General features: G+C 37.0%; 1 protein-coding gene across 1 annotated transcript in view; it reads left to right on the top strand.

Moving 5' to 3' along the window:
- DNM3 (dynamin 3) overlaps positions 1 to 22,189 on the top strand; it is a 903,988-nt gene that overhangs the window by 523,533 nt on the left and 358,266 nt on the right. Inside the window, exon 15 of the mRNA XM_007947116.1 lies at positions 4,903 to 5,016. Coding sequence (XP_007945307.1) covers positions 4,903 to 5,016 — 114 coding nt within the window. The remainder of the gene's footprint in view (positions 1 to 4,902; positions 5,017 to 22,189) is intronic.

Below are 22,189 nucleotides of genomic sequence, written 5' to 3'. Positions count from 1 at the left end.
CAGCTCCATATGTCTCCTTTTTGGTATTTTCACGGAAATTCTTCTGCTAGTTGGGGTTTAGTCTACTTCTGTATCCTTCCCTTCAAGGCTCAGCGGTCCAAGATTATCTTCTGTGTCTGTGTCAATTGGTTTCCCTTTTCTTTGTTGAAGAGGGTCTGTGCAGTCCTTCTGCCTAGTCTGCCATTCAGAATAGATCTTGAAACATTCTTTGTGACAATAAGTGCCATGCCATGCCATGCCTTTTCAATTTGTCATTCCCAGCATAGTAGATCATATGGTTGTCTGATTCAGAATGGCCAAAACCTGTCCATTTCAGCTCACTAACATCTAGAATATCAATCTTTATGAATTCCATTTCACTTTTGACAACTTGCAATTTTCCTACATTCACACTTTGTACATTCCATGCTGTGATTATTAATGGACATTTGCAGCTGTTTCTTCCCATGTTGAGTCATGCCCCATCAGTAAACGGAGGTCATGAAAGCTTTACTCCATCCATGTAATTGAGGTCAACTCACTCTACTTTGAGGAAGCAGCTCTTTCCCAGTTGTATTTTGAGTGCCTGCCGACCTGAGGGGCTCATCTGCCAATGCTATGTCAGACAGTGTTTCAGGGCTATTCATAAAGTTTTCTGGTAATATATCAGACAGTTTTTCACTGCCATTCATGAGTTTTTCACTGAGTAATTCTTTGAGAAGTAAATGGCCCCTTCCTTCTTCCGAGTCTTTCTTAGTCTGGAAGCTCTGCTGAAACCTGTCCACAATGCGTGACTCTTCTGGTATTTTAAATACTAGTGGCATAGCATCCAGCATCACAGCAACATGTAAGCCACCATAGTATGACAAACTGACAGAAGAGTAGTGGTTTTGTGTAGTATGTTATGCCAGCTGAGCTTGATGTCCCCCATGACCATGGTCCTGAGCCCACAGGTCCAACAACTTTCTCCTCAGAGCTGGCTGTGGCTAAGATGGTATCTGTCATAACTCTGCCCTCTGTTAGTTTTATCTATATGCGCATTCTTATAGCACATGCAAATACATATGTAGAAATATCATCTGCCAAACTTATATATGATCATGCCTTTATTCCCTTTTGTGTAGACATACCTGATCATTCAGTTTGTCTACCTATGTATCTACCATAGATTAATGTTTATTATTACTGATAATGCAGTATTGTTTATGTAAAAGTGTTTATCTTTGTTGTTTATACCTCTTGTGCACCTCTCTGTGTCTTCCTTTTCCTTAGTGTTATTGTTGTTGGTCACTTGCTTTTGATATATTGCCTTTCCCTTCACCCAAGTCAGTACTTGTTTCTTACCTATGTAGCAGTTCCTCCTCCCACCCCCATTGCTGGTTACCAACAAAGAAATTTTCCTTTCATATATAAACGTTTCCTTGACTTTTTACAATAGTGAACTAATACAATATTTGAATATTTGAAATTGATTTTATTAATAGATTTTTATCTAACCCAGGCTACCCAAATATCATCATTCTAACACATAATATACTTTTTATTTTAATTCAGTGAGACCTTTTACATCCTTACTTTAGTGTTAAACCTTTGAAATCTAGTGCATATTTTACACAGCACGTCTGAATTCAGATTAGCCATATTTCAAGGGCTCAATACCAACATATGGCTTCAGGAATCTGTATTTTTAGGAAACACACCAGTGTTTATGATATTGTTGTTGTTGTTATGTGCCGTTGAGTTGGACCCAACTCATAACAACCCCTCCTTGGGTTTCTGAGGCAGTATCACTATAGAAGGAGATCACCCAACCTTCTGTCCGAGAAGTGGCTGGTGGGTTTGAACCATCAGCCTTCTGGTTAGCAGTCAAGTGCCTTAGGCCTTATGCTACCAGAGCTCCTTGGTTATGATATAGTTAGTAGAAACTTTAATTGAGAAGTATAGTTTCTTTCTTTCTGAAGTAGAGAAAAGATGTAGGTCCATCTCATTGAGGGTCTTCTCCTTTTTTCTCTGACCCTGTACTTTACCAACATGACATCCTTCTTCAGGGAATTGTTCTTTTTGACAACATGACCAAAGTAGGTGAGATGAAGTCTGGTCATTCTCACTCAAAGGAGCATTCCAGCTGCACTTCTTCCAGGACAGATTTGGTCATTATTCTGGCAGTCCATGGTATATTCAGGTGTTCTTTGCCAACACCACAATTCAGATGCATAAATTCTTCTTTGGTCTTCCTTATTCATTGTCCAGCTGTTTTGGTTACTTAGTGCCACTTGAACAAGCAGGAGTTTATTCTCTTGAAATTTTGGAGGCTAGAAGTTCAAGTTCAAAATGCCAGGCTCTAGGGGCTGGGTGGAAACTCCTCAACCTTGGGCTTTAGCTCTACCTCCTGCTTCTGGCCCACTGAAGCTGGAGGCTTTTCTTCACTCAGGCTGCTGAGGCTGACAAATCGAAAGCCAACAAGTAAAAAGGCACAGACCCAATGTTACCAAACATCATGGTAGGCCACTAACTCAAATCCAAAAGGAGTCCTACAATTTACAGGGCATGACAGGCTGTTGAACAATGATTTGGCTACATCCAGGGTTCAAGTGTGCCAAAAAGTTGGAGACCTTCCTGAAAGCTGCTGCTTATATATTGGAAGCAGATCACATCCCTAAAGCAACTACTCAGCTGCTCCAGTAGATTCGACCATGCAATTCATTGCCAATCTCACCATGGGGAGTAACTACATCCAGCTGCCCAGCCACTCAACAGGCCCAGCCAAGTTGACAACAACCTTAACTACCACACCAGATTTCACATGCATGTGAGGTGATTGAAAATACCATGGTTTGGGTTAGTCACACATTATGTTTGCTCTTTGATACTTTAAAGAGGTCTTTTGCAGCAGATTTATTTTTTCCATTAATATATCAGTGTTTTGCTGGTATTCATAATGTTTTCAGTGCTCCTTTTTTTCAGAAGTTGATGGCCCCATCCTTCTTCCCAGTCTGCCTTAGTCTGGAAGCTCTGCTGAAACCTGTCCACCATGGGTGGTCCTGCTGGTATTTGAAGTACCAGTGGCATAGCCTTCAGCCTCACAGTGACACAGAAGCCATCACAGTACAGCAAACTGATAGACAGTGGTGGAGTGGATAAGAATCAAAACCAAACCAAACTCACTCCCGTCAAGTCAGATCCAACTTACAGCTACCGTTGCTTGGGTTTCTGAGGCAGTATCACTACAGAAGTAGACTGCCCAGCCTTCTGGTTAGCAGTCAAATGCCTTAGGCACTATGACACCAGAGGGAGAATTTTGAACAATGGATAGAATTGCCTTGGTCTTGGTCTGAATAGGGTGCTACACAGAGGTATTTAAAAGCTACAGAGCATTAAAAAGAGGAATGGACATTTGGTAGTTGTGTAGAAACAGAAAATCGAAGGTGACTGGGACTTGCAAGTACGGTAGAAAGGATAGAAGTTCTATAATGACAGTGTTGGTTTATTTCAAAATTTTCCCTAGGATTAGGTGCTCTCCTTCAGCTAGAAAACTTAGTAGCAGTCTAAAAGTGAAATCTGATTATTAGGGTATTTTCATCTTACTTTAGGATTTGATACTCATTATTCATTCAATAAGTAATTTTTAAGTATTTCAACATCTCTAGGATATTGAATGATTAGGTATGGGATGATTTTTGACATTTAGATTAGGATTATACAATTCCATGTTGTTGTTGTTGTTGTTATGTGCCATCAAGTTGAACCCAACTCATAGCGACCCCTCCTTGGGTTTCTGAGGTGGTATCACTACGGAAGTAGATTGCCCCATCTTCCTTCCAAGGAGTGGCTGGTGAGTTTGAACCACCAGCTCTGGTTAGCAGTCAAGTGCCTTAGGCACTATGCTACCAGAGCTCCTTAGAGTATTTTATTTCTGGTTCTGTGAAACAAATATAATCTGGAATAGAGGAGAAGGTATATTAGGCCATATGGAAAACAGAATTTACTTTTATAACAACTGTGAGAAAATAATACTTTTTTGTTTACATGCCATTTATAAATAAGTTCTGAGAAATCTTTAATCCAAGTTATGTTTTAAAATTTAAAAGCTGTTTAAAGATGTTATGAAGATGCTGCATGTTTTGTAGCATAAGTAACAACCAGAAGTAGATGGATAATCAAGGCCATTAAAAAGCTCCAAATTTTTTATTTTAGCTTATTGTTTCAGCTTTTTCCCTTATTTGGCCTTTTTTAGAACTGTTAAGGAGCAACCAATTAATTGGTTGAATTACTTTTTGTCCTTTGCTGCCAGCTCCTGCTGGAAGTCCTAATGAGCAGGGAAACACATGGGCTAGTAGGTTGGAAGAGAAGAAGAGGCAGTGGGCATGGAGAGTCTATTGTTTATTCAGTCAAATAAGTGCATTTAAGTGTAGAAGCAATGCCATAAGTAGGGCTAGCAAAGCCTACTCATCTGCCTCATTTCATTTCCTGTTTGTTTTAGTAACTCTGCTTCCACCATCCATATAAATCCACAATTTTGATTGCATTAATTGGCGGGAAACTTCCCTCTCGTCTTCTACACTTTTGGAAGATCGATTATCTTGAATATCTTGAGACAAAGAGCTCTGGTGGCATAGTCGATAAGGGACTTGACTGCCCAGTTCAAACCCACCAGCTTCTCTGTGGAAGGAAGATGGGGCAATCTACTTCTGTAAAGATTTACAGCCTCCAAAACCCAGTGGAGTTCGCAATGAGTTGGAAACGACCTAATGGCAGTGGGTTTGGTTTTGGTTTTGGTATCTTAATTGAAGTTGAGTTTTGGGGGAACAATGCAATTCTTACTGCAATTTGTATCTTGTTTTTTACTTCACTTAGTTCAAGATTTGTGTGAAAGGTGAACTATGCTAAACTATACATCTCCTCTGCTGATTTCTTGTTTTGTAGGTGATTCGCAAGGGCTGGCTAACCATCAGCAACATTGGCATCATGAAAGGAGGCTCAAAAGGATACTGGTTTGTCCTTACTGCTGAAAGCTTGTCCTGGTATAAAGATGATGAGGTAAATCACAGAGAATAACAGAATTTTCTTATTAAAGTGTTTCTAATTTTAATTAATTTATTATGGTAATATACAAATTTGAGACACTAGTGGTTCCCTTTCATTAAGATTTAGCTTGAGGTGTTCATTTGAAGTAGCACTATTTCTTCCTCATAGATTTTTTTATTTGATGATATTCTCCTCACATTTCTTTTCCTGTTTATTTCTTTGGTATACTCATCATGGGAGCACTGGTAGCATAGTGCCTAAGGCATTTGACTGTTAATCAGAAGGCTGGCGGTTCCACCCACCAGCCACTCCTTGGAAGGAAGGTGGGGCAATCTACTTCTGAAGCGATACTGCCTCGGAAACCCAAGGAGGGGTCACTATGAGTCGGGTCCAACTCCACGGCACATAACAGCAACAAAATACTCATCATGTTTGATTACCTGAAGAAATGGAGTTAGGGATCAGAGATTCTAAGCAACTCTTCTTTATAATGATGTAAAGGTACTGGTATGAGGAAAGAAGTGTTCACTAAATAATGAGTTGAAAAGGACCAAGGTAATCAACATCTTAACAATGAAGTTAATAACGTTGATGCAGAGGTTATAAAGCATTTTGGAATTGTTATAATATCTGTCTCAAATGATAGGCTTTTGAAAATGTCCAAATCACTATGCTTGAGTTGAGTCTCAGATCATTGTTTTTACATTTTTTTTCTTTGAGACTTTGATATCTATGTAAAAGACTGAACTATGATAATTATGGCTTTCTGGTTCATGTTATACATAAATAATTTTGGTCCAATGACTTACTACTCCTTTAAATTTGACAGCTATAGACGTACCAAAAAAAAAAAAAAAAAAAGTCACTTCAGCCTTGCAGAACCATTGAAGTGCTATAATAGTGATACTGCTAAATTTGAGAGGGCATGGTTGAAAATTAAACTATGTTTTGGAAGTTTTAATAGTCGTGGTCTGACCCAAGAAGTTTTTGGAGCTTATAATGTAGCCTATAAACATTAGCTAAGAATTCTTCCTTGTAGCAAAAACTACTTAACAGGTAAGATTATTCCAATTTTGTTTGGCAATAAAGGGCACACGTTTCAAGCTTAAAAGTTAGTGGCTAAGACACTTGCCTGCTAACCAGACGGCTGGTGGTTCAAACCCACCAGCCACTCCTCAGAAGGAAGGTTGGGCAATCCTACTTCTGTAGTGATACTGCCTCGGAAACCCAAGGAGGGGTCGCTATGAGTCGGGCCAACTCGACGGCACATAACAACACAACAACAACATCCTGACTTGACACAAGGTTTCTGGTCTCGATTCTTGAAGGAAAAGTTTGGTGTCTCACAGTTTCTTGAAGAAAAAGTTCCATGTTCATTTCCCAAGTGGTTTGTATATACTAGTGTGTTTAAAAAATATTGAATGATTGTTTGATTGCCACTAAATTTTCTGCCATAAGGGAAATTAAATGCTATAGAAACATCAAAGGAAAAGGTCTATTCCATTGTTTTTATTTAAACTTTTATGCCATGTATTTCACTGACCATTGCAAATATCTGAGGATTAGCAATGGTTTCTTTCTATGCTGCCTGCTTAGAGATATCTCTTGTTCTGTGGGAAGCTCTAGTGTTTACAGACCACAGTTTCAAGAGCATTGACATGCCTCCCTAGGGGGAAAAAAAATCAGTAAATAGATTATTTACTTTGGTGTTCATTTGCCCATGAGGTCTTCTCTTAGACATATTTCGTTTCCAAGGATTCAGAAGATCGATTATGTTCCTTTCCATATGTATCAGTGTTTCCCAGTTATTCAAGGGAAAGCATAAGATTTTTACTGAGGAATCATAACAGTAATAGCTAGTGTTTTACATGCATAAAATAGCTCCTTTAATCCCCGCTACAATCCTAAGGATAGGTAATACTATGATTCTTATTTTTTCAGAGGAGAAAACTAAAAAACACCATTTGACAAGCTGTTTCTATAGGACCCAATTTCCCTTACTGCAGAACATTTAGTGTTAGTGAAGATAAGTATCTTCCCAAGATCACAAAGCTAGTTGGTGGCAAGGCAGGAGTTTGAACCCAAGCTATCAGAGCCCTGAGCCCCCCACCATCAGATCCTATTTGTGTGGTATAAGAATCCTTGGTATATAAGAATCTCAGAGACTCCTGGACTTGTCCAAGCCAACCTGGTCCCAGAGAAGATTTATTAACTTGATTTCCAGACATCTCAGCATTGACCTTTCCCTGGGTGCTGCTAACAGGGGCTCTGAAGACTCAGCTGTAGCTATTGCTGTTTGAACTAGGGCTTTAGAATATCCCTTCCTGGCTCTCTGGGTACTGACATAAGCCCATTGGAAGGCACGTTATGCTCCTTGTAGAGAATGAAGAAGACTTTAGAACTTCATGAGCTTGTCATCACCAGTCCTGTACTCCTTCTTCTGAGACTCAGGGTAACTTTTACATCATTGCTGAAGCTTCCTCATGAGTACATGATTACAACAAATAGAAAATAGAAGTGTGCAGTTACAACGTGTGTCTGTTGCATTGGAAAGGGCAGGGTGCTAGAGTGTGTGGATTTGCTATGACTGACTGCCAGCGCTGGAGCAAGACTAAGACTTCACTTCCCTGAGTCTTCATCTTTTCTTTTATTGAATGGGGTCATTGCTCACCAAATCACCTCAAGGGTGATTTTGTAGGACTCTAAGAAGTCACATATTAGTAAATACCCTAATAAACTTTAAGATATTACACTGATTTCTTTATTCTTATTATTACAAATAACATCATACCTTCTCACTACAGTGCCTTTCTTTGACTCACATGTATTCTAATTTCCTAATTGTTGTCATTTCATATTGTGAATTTTTTTTTTTTGAGTTTTTTAAGGAGAGTTTTTAGGCATTTGACCACGAACCAGAAGGCTAGTGGTTCAAACCCACCAGCCACTCCTCGGAAGGAAGACTGGTCAATCTACTTCCATAGAGATACTGCCTCAGAGACCCAAGGAGGGGTCACTATGAGTCAGAACCAAGTTGACAGCAGTGAGTTTTTAGTTTTTAAGGTAGGGTTCCAGCAATAAGAGGGAACTCGGATCCCATAAGTTCAGTGAGCCTTTCCCATGCCATCTACCCTATGGTTCTCCCACATCTCAACCAAGAGTGAGAATCGATGATATCAAACTGCAGAGACAATAGCATGATAACCCTTTCTAATAATTTTAAGCTGGAGTCAGCATAATTGTAATAGTAAATCTCCTAGAATTGTCCCTGCTTTTCTCCCTTTCTTGAATGGATCTAGCCATACTACTCTTGAGTTTTGGACAGGCTCCTGAACCTCCTTCAATATCTGTGACTGAACTTTTAAAATAAATGCTCTATATAACAGTTACATTATCTATAATGTTACTGATCGGAAGGAAGATTGGACAATCTACTTCTAGAGATACCCCCTCGGAAACTCAAGGAGAGGTTGCTATGAGTCAGGACTGATTCGACGGCAGTAAGTTTGTTTTGGTTTGGAATGTTACTGACAGGTGAGCTTAATAGAAAAGTTTCCACCTGCATCCCAAGCAATGATGCTAAATTTCCACATTATCTTTAAGGAGTCTTTATAAGAACAGTGTGGTTATGGTAGACATAATTAATCTATCTACTAGGCTGTATGCTATCCTCTAATATCACTCCCAAATTAAGGCTTCCTGCAATGTACAAAGAGACCATCTTTCACAGAGCTAGACAGTTTATAATTTATCATCAAGGGGATTTACCTAAACCTGCCCATCTTTCTAGATCATGCTGTAATACCCCAAACAAGAGTTTCCGATACAAATGACCCTGAGAGCATTTTCAGAGACTGTATGAACCCCATATTGGGTTTATCCTTCCAAGGGCATCCTGCCTATGTACACATTCCTATGCCTATGTGGCTAGGGGTAGCTGTTTGTGGGGTGAGGGCAGAGCTTGGACATGCAGTTGTGTGTCCACATGTATCCCCTTGTGATCTGGAATAGATAGTACTCCTAGCACCTTTGATTTCTATGAAAATAATACTACAAGGCTGTTTGTTGTACTTTACTGATCAATTAGAAGAAGCAATCCAGCAATTCAAACAAACTCAAATGCATGCTAGATGCCCCTGTAAATAGTAGGAGTAACTAGGGTGTCCTGGAGACAAGGCCTGTACTGGCTCAGCCCAACAACAGCATATTGGCTTCTCTATTTCTCTTCTCCTTCTCATCTTTCCCCTCAATATTGGCCATCTGGATTATCCCAAACACAAAGTACTTCTCACACCATTATAAAAAACAGCTCGCCTCCTCAGCATCTGACCCATCCTCCACTACAGGCTCATCTTTGCATCTCCAAGCTGGTCAAAGTGCTCTACCAAACCAAATGGCCTTCCATTTAACAAGAGGCTCCCTTGTTAGCAGCAATTGTAAATAGTATTTCCCCTATTTAGTATACCCCTTTCACCTCATGAAAGTCAGCTTTCAATCTGAATGATCTTGAAGAAAATGATGATAATCATAATGGTTAACATTTATTATTTATGGTCTACAAGACACTGAGCTACATTAGTATTTATTCGCATTCTTCATTTTAGAGATGAAAATTGAGGCTCAATTTTCATAGGGGAAATGGCATGGAAAGGCTCACTGAACTCACGGGATCTGAGTTCCCTCTTAGTGTCTGAACCCTACTTAAAAACTAAAAACTCACTGATGTCGACTTGGTTCTGACTCATAGTGACCCCTCCTTGGGTCTCTGAGGCAGTATGAGAATGAGTAACTTGGCCAGCTGCTAAGTGTTAGTGCTGTGCTGTTAATCACCTGAAAATTTTGCAACAAGTATTTATTGAGTACCTGCTGTGTACCAGAGACTATCCTAGTGACTAGGGGTGAGGTGATCAGCAAGGTACTTGCCCTCATGAAAGATTTTTTCTATTGGAAAAAACATGTGAGCAAACAGGACAACCTATCTGATACTGATTTGAGGCTCTGAAGAAATTAAAACCAGCAGCATGTTTGGCTTAATGTCTGGGATGGTCATGGGTGGGGAGGCTTTAAATTGGGTGGTCCAAGAAGGTTTGTGTTAATGCCTCAAGGTAGGATTTAGCTTGATGATTTTAAGAAACTGAATTAAGGATAATGTGACTGGAACAATAAGGGAAAGGGAAAGTGACTTCTAAAGGTATTAAAAGTTTTGATTTTTGTCTAAAAATGATGAGAAACCTTTAAAGTTTTTAAGCTGGAGAATCACATGGTCAGAATTGAATTTATAAAAGATCCCTTTGGATCCCTTGTGATGATTTAATTGGAGGAGGGCAAAACTAGATTTGGGATTTGTTTGAAAGCTATTGCTTTGGTCACTAAGAGATGATAGAAGTTGACTACAGTGATTTGATGGAAATTGATAGAAATGTATGGATTTAGGTGATTCTTCACAAGGTGAAAATTGATACAACAGCTTACCACACTTTCTAAGTATTGGATGAATGTGTAAGTTCCTGCTAAACTATAAGCCCCTTGTGACCAGGAGCCATGGTCTTGTTCACTGTTCTATCACCAGTGGACACAGCACTAATAGCAGTAGCATAGTGGCTAAGGCACTCAACTGCTAACCAGAAGGCTGGCAGTTCAAACCCACCAGCCACTCCTCGGAAGGAATGTTGGGCAATCTACTTCCGTAGTGATACCGCCTCGGAAACCCAAGGAGGGGTCGCTATGAGTCAGGTCCAACTCTACAGCACATAACAACAACAAGTAAATATTGTTTGAGTAAAGATAAGATTGAGCAAATAAACAAGAGTACCATGCCAGTTCACCACATCCTGGTGTGTCGAGTGCCTAAACCAAAAACCCCACTGCCGTCAAGTTGAATCTAACTCATAGCAATCCTTTAGGAACAAGTAGAACTACACGATAGGGGTTCCAAAGCTGTAAATCTTTACCAAAGCAAACTGCCTCATCTTTCTCCTATAGAGCAGCTGGTGGGTTCAAACCACCGACCTTTAGTTAGCACCTGAATGCTTTAACTACTCTGCTAACAGAGGTCCTTCTCAAGTACCTAAATGGAATTATTGAATTAAAGGAAAATTACCATTAGAGAGAGAACATCTTAAATTTTTCTTAATTTAAAGATTAATGTTTTGTTTTGTTTTTTTCTGATTTTATGAATTTGACTTCCTAGTTTGAAGATTATTTAAACAGAAATTTAATTTCACATCGTTATTTTGTGCAAATGGCTGGTGCTCAACTCCTAACCTAAAGGTTGGTAATTTGAACCTACCACGTGGTGCTGCTGATGAAAGACCTGGCAATCTGCTTTTGTAAAACAGATCCAAAAAATTCTCTGGAGCACACTTCTACTCTGTAATATATGAGTCAGAATCTACAGCAGTTTTTTTTTGTTTTGTTTTTTCCCTACACACTGTTAATATATAGTTTTCACAATTCTTGGGAGGAATTTAGAAAAGATCAAGGTGTGGAGATAAAATAGAAACTGTCATTTCAACAGATTTTGGTTCTAGGTCATTTTACTTTAATATTTTAAAATGAGATTTAGATAAATGTAATGACCTTCCTTTAAAATATGTATAAAATATGAATTTTAGAATGGGATACTCAGTCTCAAGGACAAAAGAACCTTATTTTTCTTGATATCATTGAGAACTGTGCAAGTAATAATTAAAATATCTCTGAAGAAATGAGACTGCTAATTTATGCATAATAATAACAGTCAATATTCTATGTCTGTTGTCTAATGCAAACATTAAAATCATGATGTGATAGTCATAGGAAAATAGGGCAACGCAAACACAAGCATTTTCAATAGAAATGTACTAACTTTACGTTACTGAGGGAGCCCTGGTGATGAGTGGTTAAAGTGCTCTGCTGTGAACTGAAAGGTTGATTTCAAACCCAACAGGCACTGTGTGGGAGAAAGATGTGGCAGTCTGCTTCCATAAAAATTTATAGCCTTGGAAACCCTTTGGGAGCTCTGTCATGTAGGGTCCCTATTAGTCGGAATCGACTTGATGGTATTGTTTTTTTTTTTTTTTTTTTTAAACACTATTGAAGAAAATCCAAAATCTGCGTTGAAATAGGACATTCTTTGGACTCTTAGGAAATTACAGGCCTCATTTTTGTGGGTTGAAGTGTTTGGATAACTTGATAAAGAGATTATATAATTCCCTTATAGGGATATTTATTTAGGGTTGTTTTTGTTTTGTCGCTGTAACAGATGACATACGTAACTTTGGTAACAGGAAACAAAATGACAGCTACAGCCCTGGATGGCCAAAGTTTTGAGACCAAGAAGTTATAGAAATCCTTTACTCTTTTTCCGTTTCACTTATACTTTCACAGCCCCACATATTTCCTGCTACATCAGTGTCCTCCTTTTGATGGAGGAAGTCATAGGACCGGCACTGTGGGCACTGTTCACATTCCTTGTTGACCTGTTGTAGTCAGTCAAAACTTAGGTATTTTTTTAGAAAAAAATCCCCAATAAATGTTGAATTTTAGTATGTTTATGTTACTTAAAATTCTTTATGATCATAGTGTTATGATTTTAAATGTAGGATTATTTCATATAAACATTTTTACATTCTGACGTTATCCACAGATTTATAATTTTGAGGAAAAAGTAGTATTTTTCGGTAAACCATAGCAACAAATCCTATTTCAGATTTATTAAAAATACTTATAGGTCTAAACTCATACATCTATATAGTTTGCCCTGCTCAAAACTTTATGTTAGAACATTAATTACACTTTGTATTACTCTTCCTCAGAAGAGTGAAGTTTAAAAATGTGATTTATCTAATGAATTTTTAAAAAATAATTTCAAGCATTTTTGAGAGCTAAGGAAAAAAAATGCAAAACCAAAAAAAAAAAAAAAACCACTGCCATTGAGATGATTCTGACTCACAAGGATCCCTATTGTGTTCCAAGTGTAAATCTTTATGGAGGTGGATTGCTCCTCCAAGGTATTAACCTCATGTTTTAAGGGAAAATTATTTGAAACTTTCTGCTGAAATCACTCATGTAGGATGACTCGGCTGCCTTCCGAGCTTTCCTTTTGGAGTTTGGTGGATGGAGCAGTCTCCTTCCTGCTCTGGTGGCCATTGTGTTATCCTGTGTGCTATCAACACTGTCCGGGGACTGCATGGCTGGCTCCAGTAGAATGATTCCATATGTAGACTTCTGTACACAGCACTTGTATCAAGCTCTTAAATTGTGTGGTACTATGTAAATATTCTGTAAGGCACTTTTACATTGTCTTCCTGTTTATATTTTACATTTTGTGAAGTATTATCTACTATCTTATATGCTAGCCATGGTACTTTAAGGTAAAAACCTGCATTACACAATGTGTTTTGCAGAAGTGTATTTTAGCAGATGATGTATTTCCTTATAGCCAGATGTTTAAATACAAGACATTTAATCATATTTTTACTTCATAGTTTCCTCCATCACTCAGTTTTTAAAAAAGAAAGAAAAGAAACTACTGTGTCTGGTTTGGGTAAATATCATAAAATCATAGAATTTTTGAACCCCATAAGGTGCTTAGCCTTAAGACTAAATCTTTCATTTTTAAAATGAAATATCTGTATGAAAATTAGTCTAAAATACGTACCTGAAATGGTTAATTATTAATTTTTTGAAAACGGATAAACAGTTTTGGGTTACATTTTTTAAAGCTTGACTAGAATAATCTTTCCAAGGAGAAAAAATTTAATTTTAAAACAATCAAATCAGAATAGACACATTTCAAATTTTATCCATTTCCCCACTTTTTACCCTTAAGTGTTACGAATATTCATATACAAAAGCAAGGCTTGATCATTTCCCTCTAGGTTACAGCAAATAAGTTGAAGTTTTAATATTCCCACAGCAGATATGACTGTATTCACTGCATATTCAGTAATATCTCTTCTTGTTCTTTTTGGAAATATTAAATTTCCTGACAGTTTCAAAGTTTGTAAGTTTACAGTGAATGGAAGCATGTATTCCAAGTGAATGTTTTGCCTGGTAAATTCCACTCCTACAACTGTAACATAAGTTCCCTCTTAATTAAACAGTGACATAATGATAAATATGGGTGGTATTTTATGGCACTTCAAAAAATCAGGGTTTCAGTTTCATTTTTCCATATGTCAAAAAAGTAAAAGCAATTATTTTAATACATTTGGAAATTTATGTTGGAAATAAATAGTCTTTTCAGATTGGCAGAATTTATTAACTCAAAATATATGATCCTCTGGAACATTATTCTTCCCCTTTTTCTTTCCTTTTCTTGTTTTGAGGAAAAAGTCATGATATTGAAAACTAGCCTTAGCTTACTTATTCTTTGTCAAGCATCAGACTAAAGTTATATTGTTATATCGATTATGAGATGCTGCAAAACTGTGAACAATGAAGGTCAAGGGTAGTGATTTACTGACAACAGTTAGGAAAAGAGAACTATCAAAAGCACAGGAATGTTTTCAGAAATGGGTTTTATTATATTTCATAGGCACCACTCAGTTTACTTTTGGTGGGTTTCAATATTTGAATAAAAATAAATGATAAAATAGTAATAATACATACGCGGTAAGTATTAAGCCAACAGATTAAAAACCCAGGCCCCCACAGCCCCTCATTTTGGTTGTAGCTCTTGGTGTAGATGCTATGGTGTGAGGGCTGCTCTCTCAATGGCTGGTTGTCTTTCAGGCTGGGTTGTCATGTGACTGCCTGTCTGTGCCTGCTGTACAGGTGAGCGGATGTTCTGCACAGCAAGTGTAGACAGGCAGACACATGACAACTCCGTCCAGCCAGGCCCTTGGTTCCTTCAGGTTTCCTTTGCTCATGGGCAGATACAATCAGTCTGTTTTCCAGATTTGGTGATTTTGGAGGGTAAGGGGAAAGGGAGAAAAACACACAATAGAATTAAACATCAAAACATTATAGAACTAAAAACAAGTTAGACTTTTGGCTTTATTCAAAAAGTACACTTTTACAATTGTTCCAGATGTGCTAATGTGGATAACTTGCATAACAGAAAACTCATATTGAAGTTTTAAGGGGGGAAAAACGATTAAAAACAAGGCTTATTCTTAAATCCAATTCATATTATTACTGGCCCACATGTAGTCAAGAGTTCAGAGTAATTGAACCAGATGTTTCTCCTCTTCGAGTAAACTCTGCATATTTTAATACTGAAGTTAAAGATAAAGACTATGTTTATCCTTGTTTCTTGTAGGAGATAAGTACCATAACCTTGTCTATGAAAGAGAGACTTATCATTTACATGGAAACAGCAGCCATTTTCAAAATAATTAATGAGCCTCTAATGTATTTGGCAACCCACCTATCTGACTTTGGTATCTGATGCTTTTGCATGGGGATATCATTTTACCAATACTTTATTAAACAAGAAGTTCTTTAAATTTCTCATTTTGCTTTTAATGCAAAATTCCTGAGTATGATAGTGAAGACCAAATAAAAAAGAAGTTGTGGGTTTAATTTATATATCTCTGAATTTACTACAGGGCTATGCCACGAATCTAAAGGGTATAAACTGGAAGCTTACTCACAGGGATGCTCAGAACTTGTTTTGGGCATTGTTAGTGGAATATAGTTACAAAATAGTACCTCAAACACAGAAAAGGAAGCTTCATTTCATATCCAAAAATTTAAAACAGACCCTGTAGAAAATTTCTTTATGATTTATCTAAGGAAGAGTTAATGGTGTTAAATATACAGATACACAGTTTAATTCTGTTGAATAAAGAAGAATTCTACTGGCTATTTTAATATAAGGTATCAATTCACATGCACAGAGGCATTTAACAGATCCCCCTGTCCTTTTAAAAACAAAATATCCAGATAGTCAAAATTCCAATAAGTGGAATTTTTAAAAAACAAACGCAAACAAACAAACAAAAACCAACTTACTGTCCAAGGAGTATATAGACTTAGAAATTTTTTCAAAGAACTTTGAAAGAAAACAAATAGTTTGCTATTCACTTTCAATTGTAAAGTTCTGATAAACAGTAAATAGAAGCTTTATGGAGAGCAAAATAGCTTTTAAAAACTGAACAAATGACAATTTTCTAGAAATATGAACTTTTGTGTGGTGGTTAGATAGATTTGATATAGTTTTAAGAAAGAGTTGATAAGTGCTATTTTATGTTCATTTATTTCAAGAAAATAAATGTCTGATTCTGTTTTGGGCCATCACTTCAGAATAGATCAACTTTTTTTTTCTTGACAGAATCAAAAACATCACTAAAATTGGGTACTGTTTAAATAATTACAAGGTCAGAGTATGCAAACAAACAAACAAAAGTACCTCAAAATACTATATTGTTATTGTTGCTATTACTATAGAGTGATTCACTCACAAAGAGTATATTGAGGGACGGTAAATATCACTATCATTCTGTATAGTTTTCCCTCTCTCTCCCATAAATAATTTGATCCAGTTAACTCTCTCAATTAAAGGAATGATGCATGCAACCTGAAAAAATAAAAAGAAATATTTGTGAGTTCATATGTTATCCTTTAATAAGAAACAGTTTTATTAAACCAAGATATCTAAAAATTTTGAGCCTGAAAATAGGTAACTGTATTTCAGGGGTAAAAGTCTCATTGAAAATGATTGCTCTGCTCATAAAGCTTTTGACCATTTGTGTTTCTGATAGATTTTTTAAACATAATTGTACTAAGTATGTAGCATATGCACGCTTTCATAGTTGTGTTGAACTTGCATCTAAACTTGTTAAAAAGATGAAAGGGTGAAAAATATTTAAGATTTTTCTTCTATCTCCCAAACTATAGGGTAAATATTAATTTATTAGCACTTAAAGTACTAGATAAAATACGAAAGAGGTATTTACATTATATCATCCTACGTAACTATTAATTTATTGTGCCCTGTGTTTTCTTCTTCTTCTTCCTTTGTCTTTTGTTCCTTAAGAAAATAATTATTTCTAAGTCCTCTACCTCAAAATTAAACCAAAGCTTTTCCCAGAAACAGGCTGTCATGGTTAAAGTCAGGAAACTTAGAGTCAAGACTTCATTATTTTTCTTAATTTACTTCATTTGTCCCTATTTACTAAAAGTGATAAAGATTCTAATAAGAAATCTTAGTAAAATGGGTAAATTTATATGGACATCATTTGCAGGACAGCAACGTAAAATGGGGTTTGCATTAAGAAAGTTTCAATCTTGATTCAGGAATTTCCTGTCTCCTCTCAGGTTAAAGCTTGACCTTTTTGTTATTTTTACCCGGCATTTCTGAGTGACGGTCACTTAGTTATTACTTGAAAATTATGATGAGTGAGCTTTTCTCTTTAGTGAAAAGGAAAGTGGATTGTTTTTAAAAGACAGATCTCTTGTAGAGATTAAGAAAGCATGGCTTTTCTTTAGTGAGGATGGATGCTAATGGATAAATGAATTCTTTTACATTACCAAGTAGTACTTTCTTTTCATATCCTGTAACACTTTAATATTTCAATCAAAAGAAGAAGAAAAAAAAATCTCTCATTAGGAATTTATGCCTAAATTCATTCCCACAGAGCAAAATACTTGGGTGGTCCGTAGGTGAGAGGTGGTGGTAGATAGTTTTGTCTTTTAAAAAATACACACAGTATCTAGGCCAACAGCCAGAGTGCCAAGCAGGAAAGACTAGATCTATTGACTAATTGCAGGAAAGTGATCAGTGTGAAATTTTGTTGTTATAAACATAGCTTCTTTGATCATGAGTTCTTTGGTTCAAAAACAAAAAAAAAGGTTTGCAAATGTGAGTAACTGGTATTGACCATCTGCCAATTAAGAAATGACAATGTTAAAGCTAAGGCTCTGAATTTTCTTTCTGTTAGATGGCAGAAAAAAGTTCTCCTTTCAACCCAGTACCTAGTCTGACATTCTAGTTATTCATACACTGAAACAAAGAATAATGGCCAAATTTCTGTGAAGTGTGGTTGAGACAGGCCCTATAAGCAATTTTCTTTTCATGACAATGCGTAATGCTAATTTTAATACTCACACTTACCATCATATCCAAGGGGTAGTTTTAGTCGAAGATGTTCACTGTTGGTTAGTTCCCTCTGGAATAGATTCCATGATCCTTAAAATATTTGTATATCTCCTTATAAAGAATTATCAAGATAAAATTAAACATTATTCTAATTACCTGGAAATAGACAAGGTGGTTTTTCGTGGTATGTGTATAACTATTAGCGTATGCCCCGCACATAAATGAACATCCTGACTTCATTCAGCAGAAATTCATAAAGTGATCTTTTACTTTTGGTCTTTTCTTTAGTTCATACAATTCAAAATTAAGCACTATATCTTTGCATTTATTGCATCAGAAATGGATTTGTATAGAGGATGTCCTCGTGCTGCGTCGAGCATGTGCAGGGACTCCTTGGTTACCCCTTTACAAAGTAAATCTTATATTACTCCTGTATGAATGCCAGGAATACCCTTATGTCCCTTCTGTCTCCAGGTTAAAACTAATCCTGAGGGAGAAAATAGGTGAGGGACCGCTAGAGATTAGTTTCTTTGAAGTGAAAAGGCCGTTTAATCTAAAGAAAGAAATTTAAATTAAATATACATTAATTGAAAACAAGTTAGGAAATTCAATCATTTCCAAAGAATAAAAATAGAAAATTTGGAAAGCCTTAAACATTACCAAAGTACAATATGGTTTATATCTCTTCTTTAGTAATTTTTCAATTAGTAAAAATATATTTATTGAAATAATAAATCTCCCATAAATTAGCTAATAATGTTTTAAAAAGTAACTCTCTATAAAAGAAATGATATAGATTTTAAAGCTATCACTAGTTCTTTTAAACATAATTAATATGGAACTCACAAAGTCACAAAAAAAGAGATGACTTTATTGTGTTATCTAGGTAGAGAAGATAGTTAAGTTTCTCCTTGTGTTCTACATTTTACCTAAAAACAATGAACTGATGAGAAAAGTTATACGTTTTTTAAACCAGTTTTGGGATGATGAAAAGGGTAATTTTTAAAATAAAAATTTTGGACAAGAGAGAACTTGGAGAAATTTTTGTAATAAAATGTTTGCAAAAGGGAACTTGGGACAGTTTTTCAATTGTCACAATATCTATAATTTATAAAATTTGTTCAGGAAATACTGTAGCTTTAATGAGTTTAAACAAGACAAAAAAGATTATACCTATTTTTTCCAAAAAACCTATAGAAGAGAAGTATTCATTATATAGAATCGTTTGGAGGTACAGATAAATGGAAATTGAGGAAATTTAGGGATAAGGCGATAACATTTTTCCAGAACTTTTTTTAAGAGACCCAACACCAAAGTTCAGTGCATATCATATTGCAACCCAGACTTTCTTTATTATTGTCTCTATTGGGATTTCATTCAGCTTGAGGGTTTTCCTCCCTCCCCCTTCCTCCCCCTCTCCCACCCTCCTTCACCTCCGGGACTGCTGGAAAGTGACCAAAGAAAACTTCTGCCTTCGTTTACGAATTCCTTTTTTATCAGTGGGATTCTAGACAAAGTAACTTATCATTTTAAATGCCCAGAAAAGTAGAAGGACTGTAAAATATAGGCAAGCGGCCTCAGCTGACAAACATTTATCATCCACTCTTGGATTTTATTTTTATTAAATACGGAGATGCATATTGTGTTATCTGAAGATAGAGGCTTCTGTTCCCTGTTTTATTCAGTTGCTGACTCCATAAGGTCTGTGTTGGCTTTCTTCTCTGGGCAAGCCCCATTTGGATTGTCTGGTTGGCAAACACTTGGCTGGTTCTCCTTTTATTTTTAGATTCTATTATTACTGGTATTTATATTATAAAAGTAAATATTCAGGAAAGCACTATCCACATAACATTTTTTAATAGCAAGTATTCTTTAGTTTGGTACAAAATGGATTCAACCCTGTGGTGTTAAAAGTTATACATACAACCTTCATTAAAATAGGGTGGTTTTTTTTTTTTTAAGTCTCTGAATTATTACTTCAAAACTACCCTTGTTAAATTATTCTTAAGGGCTTGGAGTGTTTTTGCATATATTTCATTTTGACTGGGGAAACCTTTAATTTAAAGAAAATGTTTAAATGCGAAATCTTCAAAAATAAAACAACAAAGTATAAATTGCTATGTACCACACATTTGTTGCTCTTTTAAAATTAAAAACATCACTATCCATCATGTATACACCTCGGTTTCTCTCGCATCTTAAATCATTGGATACACACCTAGGTGAGTAGTCAAGAAGGCCTTACCAGCAGGTCTTCTCTTGAGCAGTCCTTTCTCTGAAGTGTCCCCGAGGGTTTCTTGGTCCCTAGTGTGCAAAACCTGTGAAGAAAAACACTGGATATGAGATTCGAAAAAAGAGCAAACAACTGTCTTCTCCTCCGAAACAGCAAATTTTGTCCTCAGCAGTCCATGGCGTTGCTCTCCCTTGCCCAGTCTAACCAATGTGCAGACTACTGTACAACGGCATTGTCCTGAACAGGTAGTCTGAACACTGGGGCGACGGAGCAGGATCTCCAGAAGCTTCCATCTATTTACTTAAAATCCTCTCCCAGTCTTGGGGAAAAGCCTCCCTTCCTGCATCGGGGGCTGCATTCGACTTCCCCCCCGAACTCTGCTGCACTGACTGAGACACACTCAAGGGCTGTGATTTCCAGTCTTGACGTGGCACATTTGCTGCAGACTGGGGAACTGGCAATGAATTTAGGACCAGGAAAAGGGGGAGGGCTGGGCTGGAGAGTCCATATATGGGATGATGTCACCCTGGGGAGGTTTGGGTATGCGCTGTGCCGCAGGAGAGACCGCTAGAATTGCCTGCTCTCAGACATGGGTCTGTGCATAAAATGGTACCAGATGTTTTAGTGTAATGTTAAGCAGTCATTTCATCTTCAGGCCAGATTTTTTTCAACTGGGCAGGAAGTGGGCCCCAGTATGGAAAAGCTGTAAAAAGAGAGTCAAGATGTACAGTTCTGCTGTGGCCAACTGAAAGTGAGTTAGTGTAGAAGTACAAATTTGCCGTCCCATCCGCTAGAAATGTAATTGGGAGATAGAGGATAGATATAAAAAGTAAACAGAAAGTTGAACACTGGAAGTCAGGACTCATTTGGAAACCTTTTTGGGCTTTCCTGTGGTACTTTATTTTCTGGTATTTTCACTCGTCAAAAAGGGCAGATAAGTTCATTTTTTTTCCCCTCTTTCCCTCCTCCTTGTCTGTTGGATCTGTCAGCAGCTTGCAGGCTGCTCTAGACTTGAACAGTAATTATAGCAACTTCCTGAAAGTGAAGCCCCCATGAAAAGTCTGGAGAAATGTTCTTTGTCATGGCCTCTACATGAGTAATTAGTTCCACATGTGGCCTTCCTAGTTTCCCTTAGCTATTTTGGCTGGCTCAATGAAGTTGTGCTATAGCTTGACCTACAGAAACTAAAGTTTCGGTTTCAAGCACCTACTATGAAATAACATCTCTGGTCTCCCAACAAATTGCCTCTGGTGGATCAATGCTGCTAGATAGAGCATTGTTTCTCTCTGGTAATTCCTGATTCTGTTTTAATACTTTGTTTTGTTTTAGTGGTATTCTGCTGCTTGGTTTTATCTCTGGTTAACTAAATCTGTTGAAATTTGCCAAGTACAGCTTGACCAAAGGTTATAAAATATCAGCCCACTGGAATCTACTTTTCTTCTATTGTTGCTGTTTTCAATTACATATGCTGTTGAATATTCAGAATATACAGTTCTCTGACTTCCCTCCACAGAATTCTGATTAAAGAGTTGCCTCAAACAAGAGCTTGATTAATTGCCCCTTCCAGAGATGAAAATGTGAGAAAATTCCTAGGTACCTTCTAAATTTAATTTGACCAGCCAAACTAAGAAAGTTAGCATTCTTTAAGGAATGAAGGCCCAAGCAGGCCATTTCTACTGGTCTTCTGTACTACGTTGTAGAAGTAGAAAAAAATTATACCTCTTTTAGGCATTGGATTGAATATTTCAAGGGGTTCAAATGAGAACAATCTTAAAGCATTTGCATTTCATGAAATGCATTCTCTTGAATTAAAGTACTACTAATGTGCTAATGGGGCAATCTACTTCCGTAGTGATACTGCCTCGGAAACCCAAGGAGGGGTCGCTATGAGTCGGGTCTGACTCGACGGCACATAACAACAACAA

Source organism: Orycteropus afer, unplaced genomic scaffold (assembly GCF_000298275.1).
Source record: "Orycteropus afer afer isolate SDZICR_OR568_19922 unplaced genomic scaffold, OryAfe1.0 scaffold00175, whole genome shotgun sequence".
In the NCBI taxonomy this organism is placed as follows: Eukaryota; Metazoa; Chordata; class Mammalia; order Tubulidentata; family Orycteropodidae; genus Orycteropus; species Orycteropus afer.
The sequence above is the reverse complement of the archived record's forward strand: the minus strand, read 5'-3'. Positions and strand labels throughout refer to the sequence as shown.